General features: G+C 40.9%; 1 protein-coding gene across 1 annotated transcript; it reads left to right on the forward strand.

Moving 5' to 3' along the window:
* Positions 1–4,029: 4,029 nt before the first annotated feature.
* NSMCE1 (NSE1 homolog, SMC5-SMC6 complex component) lies at positions 4,030–11,247 on the forward strand (the record flags this gene model as incomplete). Its single annotated transcript, XM_026650554.2, has 6 exons — positions 4,030–4,161; positions 5,484–5,561; positions 7,320–7,466; positions 8,475–8,591; positions 9,496–9,616; positions 10,282–11,247. Coding segments are annotated over 6 exons (681 nt in total), but the record flags the coding sequence as incomplete, so codon positions are not given.
* Positions 11,248–11,271: the final 24 nt, after the last annotated feature.

Below are 11,271 nucleotides of genomic sequence, written 5' to 3' on the forward strand. Positions count from 1 at the left end.
ATCACCATGGGGGTGGAGTACGGGGGATGGGACCTGTTCTTGGTTGGTCCCTAGGCACCACCATAATGAACATGATACGTTTAAAAAACAAAACAAAATCAAAGCCAAATACCCAGTCCTCCTCAAAAATCCCAGCCAACCAAACAAAACCACAGACTTGTTCTGGTCTCTTTGCATGTGTGAATGCTGAACCTGAAAAACACAGGAAAGCTAATGAAAAAGATGTTCTCAGGTATAACCCTGTAAATCAGTCAATATGGTAAATGCAGTTGCAACCTGTGAAATTTTAAGTCTTCTTAATGTGAAGTGCACCTAACAATAATACAATTCTGTCAGACTTACAAGCAGCTCTGGTTTTTCTTGTAGGTGCTTTTTTTTTGGTTTTATTTTTTTACATGTAATAATTACATGATTTGGCAAGATTTCCAAGTGTGATAGGCTGCTTTTCCTAAAAGCTTTTTTTTTTTAAAGTTTGTATTTGAGGAATAATTAGATGAAATGGAGAAATTAAGCATTTCTCAGTGACACTCACCTTTAGTTAGCCTGCTGTGAAATCAAAACTGAGCACCATGGATTTAAAATCCAAAGTAATCTTATAGTTTCATGGTTCATGCTGATTTTTGTTTAATGCTAAACCCTAAAAAATTATGAACATTGAAGATTATGGTATAGGTGTCATTTTTCTTAGCGTGGTTGTACTCTGAAAAGTGAATATTACATCGTTTCTCAATGACTTTTGCATTAAATCCGTTCTGAGTCAAAGTGTAAAGATGCAAGGTGCTGTTTTTACATTGTCACTTTTCAGAGTAGAACTTCATTTTTCTCTCCTTTGTAACTGACATCTGCATAGCTGGAGATTAAGTACACAAAATAGTGTAATATACCATATGCTTAGATGTCAAGTAAGATGTGTAAATAAAGGGCCTGTCACATTTCTTAAAGTCCTTACTAACATTTTTTATATAGTCTTTTAAGGGATCCCTAGGTTTGTATCTGCCCTTGTATGTATTCTGAAACTTACTAGGAAGCTATGGTTTCTCTGACCAATCCTGTGGTAAAGACTCCCTGGTCTTTATCTCTGTCATTATTTTGCTATTACTTTCCTTGTCTAAAAGAGGGGATGAATATTCAGCCCAGTGTCTGAGTCAGAATGATCATTAACCAAAAGGCAAAGCAGCATTTAGTTTGCTTTATACTCACAATCCCTAGGAGAGGCACAGAGACCTCCAGTACAGATACAGTCCTTAGTTCCAGAGCGGACCTCCAGCTTGTGTTCTGGCCAGGGGTCTGTTGATCTGGTTTATTATTAAGAGTTGGTCTCAGACTTAAAATAAAATCAGATTGTTTACAGTGTTCCATTTAGTTACTACTCTGCTGGTCTGTCAACTGCCCTTGAACTCAAATAATTCCTGCCAGAGCAAATGCTCCAATATGCGTGCTATGCTTGTAGATAATGAGCTTGCTTCTAATGCTGCCACATGTTATTGTCCATGTGCATATCTACTGAGTGTTCAGGGCTGGGGCTCATTTATTTACAGAGAGGATAAAGAACACTAGTTGGTTCTAGCATATGCTTCGTTTTCTATGCTATGAACGATTTTGCTTTATCTATTAGTCATGTCTTGGAACAGCATTTTCCTTCCTTTCTCCTCAACTGAAAGCACAATAAATAGCTACATCTCTGATATGGCATTAGTTGAGACTGTGTTCTACACCTTAAAGAAAGAGACAATGTATTATTGTTACAGAAAGATCATCCACAATCATTTTTGGTAAACTGCAACTTTTTACCAAACTGATGTAGTTTAAAAAAAAAATGTAAAAAACCCAACTGGGCTGGAAACTGGTTATAGTTTGACATCTTGAAATAAAAGGGTGTCTTGGCTTAGATACACATCTTACACCAACCCGGACTGTGTGATGCCACAAGGCATCCTTTGATACCTCCAGAAGACTGCAGTCATCAGTATAAATAATGTATTTCCCAGAGCACCCATTATTTCTACCTATTTTACAAAGAGAAAAGAGGGCATGATCCCTTCTCCAAGGATTTTACAATCTACAGACAGATAGATGGTAGAGGAAAGTGTACAGCCTATGAGAAGAGTGGTAAAGGTAGTGAGTAAATGGCCACATCTTGATAATATAAGATTAATCCTATCCAATTTTTCGCTCAGACCTGCCAGTGTAAGTCAGTACAAAAATAATATATGATCAATTTCTGCCCATTCAGTTAGATTGTGTATTATGGATAGAACGCATTCCAATACAAGTCATGTAGCACAGAGGAAGGTTATGAGTTTTGCTACAGCTACTTCCAGTATCTTTGGCACAGATATAGATGTAATAAACTGTATATTAAATGTTACAAAGTAGCAGCCGTGTTAGTCTGTATCCGCAAAAAGAACAGGAGTACTTGTGGCACCTTAGAGACTAACAAATGTATTTCAGCATAAGCTTTCGTGGGCTACAGCTCACTTCTTCAGATGCATAGAGTGGAACACACAGACAGAAGATATTTATACATACAGAGAACATGAAAAGGTGGAAGTACGCATACCAACTGTAAGAGGCCAATCAATTGAGATGAGCTATCAGTAGCAGCAGAAGAAAAAACTTTGAAGTGATAATCGAGATGACCCATAGAAGGTGTGAGGAAAACTTAACATGGGGGAAAAAAAATTCAATTAGTGTAATGACCCAACCATTCCCAGTCTCTGTTTAGGCCTAAGTTAATTGTGTCTGATTTGCATATTAATTCGAGTTCAGCAGTCTCTCTTTGGAGTCTGTTTTTGAAGTTTTTTTGTTGCAAAACTGACACCTTCAAGTCTGTCACTGAGTGATTAGAGAGGTTGAAGTGTTCTCCCATTGGTTTTTGAATGTTATGATTCCTGATGTCAGATTTGTGTCCATTTATTCTTTTGCGTAGAGACTGTCCAGTTTGGCCAATGTACATGGCAGAGGGGCATTGCTGGCACATGATGGCATATATCACGTTGGTAGATGTGCAGGTGAACGAGCCCCTGATGGTGTGGCTGACGTGGTTAGGTCCTATGATGGTGTCACTTGAATAGGTATGTGGACAGAGCTGGCATCGGGCTTTGTTGCAAGGATAGGTTCCTGGGTTAGTGTTTTTGTTCTGTGGTGTGTGGTTGCTGGTGAGTATTTGCTTCAGGTTGGGGGGCTGTCTGTAAGCGAGGACAGGTCTGTCTCCTAAGATCTGTGAGAGTGAGGGATCATCTTTCAGGATAGGTTGTAGATCTTTTTGGGCTCCCGAGGACAGCGTTATATCGAGGTAGAGTGTACTTCTGAGATATATTGCAAGAAATAACTTTATTGGTTGAAAAAGTTGTGAAATATTACTTAATGCTGCTTCTAAACATTTAGGGTGGAATCCTAGTCCCACTGAAGTCAATGGGAGTTCTGTCAGAATCTTTGCTGTGCCTATGTGGGGACCAGGACTGGTTCATCTGCTTTCTTCCATGACCCAGTGAAGTCTGTGATGTAATTTCTGCTGCTAGATTTCTTTCTTATAGAATGTGGCACCAAATGCTACAATGGCAGGTCCCTGAAGTCAGAATTTATTATCAATCCATGGTATGCAGGTAGCAAAGCTGTTGCTAGACTGTGAAAACAGAGCAGGAAAAGAAATCAGGAAACCACATAAACAGAAGAGAGCACAGATATATTCGTTCATTATACACAAGATTTGATCCTATATGGTAACTTTTTATTCAATTTAAAAACTCCATTCAAGTTGACCAGCTGGAATGGATAATGTTGTGGATCCCAAAGAGCCAAGCAACAAACACAAGAGTCCGTGAGCACGGCTATTGAAGTCCCAAGGGCTGGACTCTTCTGAAATCTGGTGTTGCGTTTGTAATCAGCAGTGATATGAAAGGCGCACAGGACAAGTACATGCCAGCTAAATGTAAAAGACATGTTCAAAACTCTGCCTGGGTGTCACAAACTTTGTTGCCCAAGACTGGCTGTCTGACTAGCTAACCATCTTTTTTTTTTTTTTTTTTTAAATTTCCAGTCTACTATGCTCATGATAAATTGGATGACTTCATCAATGTTGTTAACATCCATCTACAGCCTTTCTTTATGCAGATCCGGAAGGGAATGTCTGAAGATGATGGGAGAACATATTACGCATTGGTAAGTGTGTGATATGCTGCCACCTTCTGGATTTAATTTCTAACTACTAGTAACGCTAACCAATGTCACATTTCAAAGATGCAGCAGCAGGGGAGAGTCATCTCTATACGTAACATAAAATTAATCGTGATGTGTAACATATCAATGAAAAGTGCACATTCCTCCTAATACTTTTAGACTGGTAAGCTCATTCGGGCAGGGACTGTATTTTTGCCAGTGCTTAACAAATATAGCTACTATTTCTCTTTGTGCTCCAAATGCCATCCTTGAGTGTGAGGTACCAATAGAAGTACTGAAACAAAGGACTATAATAGCAATGTTATTTAGAACAAATATTCAGAATCTTACGAATGAGGCTGTGTCTGCCAGCACGCTTCTCACACTTAGTGATGTCTTGTGTTGGCTGGGCTCCTTCAGTCTTATGCTGACAGCTGCTCTAGAATCTACATGTAGAACAGGGAAGTGTGAGGATAAACTGTTCACATGACAGACACGAGGGAATGGAACATGGCAGCAAGGACTGTAGTAGTGTCTGACTTATTTATCATAAATATTAAGAGGTGGTGCTGCAATAAGATTTTTTTTTTTTTTAAAGGAACTTTTTTTCTCTATCTGTAACTTCATCTGGAAAGCTCTCAAACCTCCCCAACATGGGTTTTTTGCACCTGCTAATCAAAAATTCATCCAATAGAAAGGATTTGCTAGGAAATGATTTCCCTGGAATTTCTGGATTGTAAATGTCAGTGAGAGATAGAGCAGTGTCTGCCGATTTCACAGGTCTGGGAATCATGTGCTCTGTGCAACCCTGACCAATGCCTTTAGCTCCTGGTTCCTATTTTCCCATGTGTAAAATAGGGCTAATAATACATAATGGTAGAAGGTGCAAGAGCAATACAAAGTATTGTTGTTTTTAATAATCAAGTAGTGCCACCTATTAACCATAGTAAATTACTATTTGCTATTAGGTATTTTCATGATTTTTGAATGCTGTTCTATTGTATCCCTTTCATCTCAACTTACCTCAGAATCTAAACCTTTATCTGAAGTACTGGCTTAGTATAAGTGAAAAAGTCCGTCTCATCTTAGTCTCCATTTGCGCACAATGTGGAGTGTTTGCTCAGGAGAGGCCCAGGACTGGAATACAGGTGGTGCTACAAGGGCAGGATTGAGGTGTTTTTGTTAAAAGGTTTTGTCTCAAGAAAGAATGTTCCCCTTCATGCTATTGCAACAAGTGACCTTTATGTTATTTTAAAATAATACATGCTTTGTTCTGGCTGGAAGTACAAAGGTAGTTTTAGTTCAATAATTATGTTATTTTGTAGGTGAATCTGGCAGAAACTGAAATATCTAAGATGGCATCTGACTATACAGAAAATGAGTTAGAATTGTTCAGAAAAACTGTAAGTACTGTATGTCATCTCATTACTCAGCAAATCAGACTGTTGGGGGAATGGTCTCCTCTTTAAAATAAAAGGAATAGTCTGTGAAATCTGCTTGAAGAATAAGCTACCATATTGCTTTAGTTGTTGTACCACAAATCAATTGAAAAAATAGAAGTGTGGCATAAATCTATTCCCTCTTGGGGATAAATTAGTGTTAAATCGAAATCAATAATGAGAAAGTGCTTCTCAGAGCAAGACTTGGCAGACCTGCTTTTAGTTTAATAATCATATTTCTGCAGCAGCACTGTCCCAGAATTCCCAGCAATGACTGGGTAATTCTGTCTGGGAATAGAAGGTTTCAGGATCCCTTTAATATACAGTAGATTTTGACATAAATAACCTAGTACTTGGATTTGAAGATTGTGATAAAGTGGATTGTATATTGTTGGTTTAGTCGATGAATCATATGCATTGATAGCAATTGACAATGCCGCCTAAGAAGATAGGCAGACAGCTCTTGAACAGTTTTCAAAGCTCAAGACTCCTACATTGGGTCCATATGCAGTGTCCTGCTTCATGTGAACCAACGTTGTCATCACTAGCATTTCCCATGATAAGAATTCAGTATCTTGCTTTTTGTTGGTTTCTTGCTATAATGTTCGGTTCTGTTCGTAAAGAGTATAGTGAGTTTCTGTGATCGCTCGGAGACTGTGTATGTTTTGGGCCTACTGGTGCTAAAAATACATCTGTTCTTTATGGACTGCAAGGGCAATGTGTTGCTTGCCTAGAAGAAAATCCTCACTTGCCTCAATGTGAAGTTTGTCCAAAAGTCTCATCTACACTGACAGCTTTCGGAAATACTTACATTGGTCTAAGACTGGAGCAGCTTCAGTGATGAGATCAACAGTGTAGACCAGGGCATAGGTTACTACCACTCTCCTCTAGAGCTGCGCTGAGCAGATACAGTGTGCTGAAAGTGCATGTGTCCTGCCTTCACTAGCACTCCAAGATTTGTTGCCATCACAGATTTTTTTACTGAAGCTAAACTAAAGATGATAGAATTTCTGAAAACTGGCAGTACCAATTCAGCCTAAGGCCTGGTCCACACTAACCCCCCACTTCGAACTAAGGTACGCAAATTCAGCTACGTTAATAACGTTCGAACTTACCGCGGGTCCAGACGCAGCAGGCAGGCTCCCCCGTCGATGCCGCGTACTCCTCTCGCCCACTTGGAGTACCGGCGTCGACGGCGAGCACTTCCGGGATCGATTTATCGCGTCTAGACAAGACGCGATAAATCTATCCCAGAAGATCGATTGCTTACGCCCGGACCAGGAAGTAAGTGTAGACCTGCCCTAAGAATGTCAAGTACATTTACTTGTGCACATGAATCCAGTTGGAACAGATACCTTCCTGATGGATAAAGATCTTTCATCAAGGAAGCATAGATCTCAGGCCAAGTCAAGACACAGATTCCTCACTGGTGTGGAGGATGCATCATATATTCAGCATCATTGCAGTGTATTAAAGGGGCTTCAACATTGCTTCCTGCAAGCCCCCATCTTGCAGTTTGAGTTGAGGAATTATCTCCCCTGTGGCAGGTTAACACTGCCAACAGCCTCTTAATTGGTTGTTTCCTGAACTATTTGGATTATATGTTGCATTTTATAGTAGATTTAAGCTAGGTGCTGAAAAAAACCTCCACATTGCCATTAACCCAGGACTGGGGCTAGCCAATTGTATGTTTTTTCTCATCAGATATTTTTCTTTCTGCAGATGGATGTGATCATCATATCAGAAAGTGGCTTTGCATCTTCCACAAATATTTTAAACCTGGCTGACCAACTTAAAACAAAGAAAATGAAGAAAAAGGAAGCAGAGCAAGTGCTGCAAAATTTGGTGCAGGATAAGTGGCTCTCTGAAGTAATTGCTTTATCTTGTAGAGAGAGTGGGCATTTTAGTAGCTTTGACTGTTCTTTCTTACTGCTTTGACAGCCAAAAGTACAGCTCTACTCTAAAGAGTGACTTGTAAAAATGGTATTGGGTGAGCCAATTTTTATTGTCTCAATGATTCCATATAAAATGTACTAAGTTTACAAGTCTTTGCATCGGGCTGTTCTGTAAGCTTACCCTAGAGGAGTTGACTCGGACAGAGCTCTTTTCTTCTCATGTATCATCACTAGTAGCAAAGGTTCTGCAAGCCAAACAATACGGTTACAGCTAGGATCTCATGCAAGGCAGCAAAGTTCCATAGGTGTAACTGAGAAACATGCCGAAACACTCCCATAGTCTCCATGCTTGGGACACTCTGAACACTTGCAGCTCTCCTTTAAATACTGAATTAGGGAAGTGGTTGTGCCACTGCTGGTGTTAGCCCCACCAGAGAAGAGCTGGAGTGATAGTTCCACCCCTCATGTTGGCAAGCAGAGGTGACCATGTCCGTAAGTGGTGCTGTTACTGTGCTCACCCTCTGCTCTTGGAGGTGTTTCACCTTGAATCTCTACACCGTCCTCTGCCACGGGCTCCCTTGATCTGGGGGAGACTTTCAAAAATGTAAAGGACAGGTAGGTGCCCAATTCCTACTGAAAGTCAGGAGGCAACTCCCATTTGTGCCTTTGAAAATCTCTTCCTTTATTACATGTGTTAAGAAATGGTGCCAGATTTTCTTTCATGATATTTCTCAGTAATCTAGGTATTTTAGAGCTGTGCCAAAGAGAAGTCCAGTTGCAAAGGTATATGTTGTTACATGGAACCCTACATTTTGTTAAGAATAATCTTTTACCTCTGTGGTCTTTGATGGAGGATGGGCGAAAGAAATGAATGTCAAGCTTTGCTTTTGCTAAAAGGTAGAGCGTGAGGTCAGAAAAAGGTCAAGAGTGAATTGTAAGAAACAATATTATAGTCTTACAGTTGGTGGTGTTGTTCCCTTAGCGAGATGGGGAGTACACGTTGCACACTCGCTGCATAATGGAGATGGAGCAATACATCCTCAGCAACTACCAAGACTTGGTGAGGAAATGTAACATCTGTCACAGCCTCGCCATCCAGGTAACAAATTGGACTGGGCTTCCTCAGTAGGTATCTGCTGTTGAGAAATACTCCTGCATGATGGTAGCTAAAGTATGTGATATTTTTCTTTCTGAGCATTTGTTCTATGTTCAGACCGCTGTTGTAACCTGGCAATGGAGTCCACAGTACACAAAATACCTATTCTGACGCATTCTGTTGCTGCTTGCTGTCACTGGAAAAACGTATAAGAACTTGGAGAAAGTGAGCTCAGCCAGTGAGAACCCTGCATCCATCATGTTGGCTCCTGTCCCAGTCACCTGAGCTGGGGGTGAATCTTTCCCATTTTTACATGTGCATAACCGTTGTTAGCTATTCTAAGCCACTGGGCTCAGCACACGGTGATTTCCCTGTCTGGCACATGCATCCATCTTCACTCTTGGTGGTGGATGCAGAGTTCTAGAATAAGCCCACAAACTGCATTGAGGAGCTGGGCAGTGGCACCCCCACAAGCGCCCAATCTTGTCCCCCTAATAAGAGGCTGGAACCAGAGCGCCTCTTCTCAGCTGTCAATCCCCCGTTACTCATTCCCTGCCTCCTGCAGCTACTTCTCTTCTCCAAGTCTTCCCTAACAGGCACGCTGTTCTGACACTCCTTTTCCCACCCACCTGTTCCAACACCCTTTGGCTCTCAAGCCTTCTTGCTATGATTCTTTCCATCACCCCAACAAATGCCCGTTTCCCAGCTCCCAAGTACGTATTTCCCTGTAACCTATACCAGCCTCTGTTTACAAGGATCCTCCAGCTGGCAATGAAGTAAAATTCTCTCAAGTTAATGCTCTTACTTTGGGTCAGTAAGGCAGACTCTTTCCAAAGATGACATGCTTTGTAGCACTGAGAGGGAGACCAGAAATGCTTTCTGTTAACAGTAACATTTCTCATTTCAGAGTCAAGTATGTGAAACTTGTGGAATTGGAATGCACTTGCCTTGTGCTGGAAAATATTTCAAAGCTCAGACGGAACCACACTGTCCCCACTGCAATGAGTTTTGGCCACATGAGATTCCAGGTAGCAAGCAACCCATTTTAAAACTCTTGTATAATAATACCTCTGTATGGACTGAGCTACATCTCTACCCCGATCTAACGCGACCCTATATAACACGAATTTGGATATAACGCGGTAAAGCAGCGCTCCGGGGGGGGGGGGCTGCGCACTCCGGTGGATCAAAGCAAGTTCGATATAACACGGTTTCACCTATAACACGGTAAGATTTTTTTGGCTCCCGAGGACAGCGTTATATTGGGGTAGAGGTGTATTTAATGGTGATACTTAAATTACTGTAGTCATGATGAGGTGACAGTGGATTGAACTTTCTTACTTACTGGAAACTTCAAGTATTTCAGCTGGTGGATCTTTCTTTGGTAATTTTGTGCACCTATTACTGTCAGGGTTGTGCCTTTACTCCCAGAGTCCTAGACCCTCTCTGCTACCAGCAGTATTTTGAGTGAAAAAAAAAATGTGGAAATGTTCAGTTACATTTAAGCAGAAGTTTCTCGGAATTCCTCAATTTAACTAATGAAATGGAACATTTCTAATGGAAGTCACAAGCAAATAGGAGTTTACACATTTTTAGCCATTTAGAGAGAATTTGGAGCTCATGAAAGTGTATTGTCACGGTAACAACACAAACCAGTATTTGTTCACTAACATTGCATTGTTTCTTAACACAGAGATAAATCGGCCAGATTCCCAGTTGCCTTCAAGTGCCCTGAGGGAGAGGAGAAGAACCTCATCTTCAGGAACAAGGCGGCGTTAGAAAGACCAGCTTCAGTTAGAGCGGCCATTTTCTTTCACTGTCTTAAAGATGAGCCCAATTGCAGTTTACTTCATCGTTAGTGTAAAATGTGTCATTCTGAAAGTAGGAATGCCTAGGGAACAAAGTCAACTTTCTTTTTATGGTTTGTTTTTACTTGGCTAAAATCGTGCTAGAAGTTTGAAAATAAAACTGTTCTGTCCTTGGCCTCCCTGCTCAAAGGTCCTGCTTAGTTCCAGCACTGTTAAGAAGGTCAGCATAGCTGTAGTGGAGGCTGTCATGGTATGTGTACATACCTACCATTATTGCCAAAGGGGGGGGTGGGACATTACACCTGTGTAGGAATGGGAGATTTGACTGCTGCTGCCTCAGCTGTGTAAACTGATCCACATAGACAGACCTTTATACCATGCCTAGTCCTGTTAAGTTAAATGGGGCCCTGCCCAGGTGCAGGGATCCATCTGCACAGGTCTGAACGTGCAACTGGGACAGGAGAGCTCAGTGCAGGGGAGTTTGTGCAAATCCTCCAAAAATAAAACTTTTTAAAAGAGTCAAGACCTATTTCGACTTCCATTTTAAAACTGTTATAAAATCAATGAGGTTTGTCAACCATTCTGTCATCCTGGTTGAATTCAGTGAAGGTGCCTCTGACAGGGCTCAGTATTAACATCTCATCCCCACCTAGGTCCAGCCCTTCTCTGAAAGGATGCTTTTAAACAGAGTATTCACATACACATTCACTCTTTATTGCTGCAAATCTGACAAAGAGGTGGTGCCAGAAGCACATCTCAGGGTTTCCCAAGATTTAAGAGCATCTATTAAGCCTCCTTTTAATATCATGATTTCGTGGTAATTGTTGGTTGTAATAAATAATGCTAAGTTAGCACTTCTGCTGCACCTTCATTTC

Source organism: Terrapene carolina, unplaced genomic scaffold (assembly GCF_002925995.2).
Source record: "Terrapene carolina triunguis isolate 2854851 unplaced genomic scaffold, T_m_triunguis-2.0 Scaffold93, whole genome shotgun sequence".
Lineage (NCBI taxonomy): Eukaryota > Metazoa > Chordata > Testudines > Emydidae > Terrapene > Terrapene triunguis.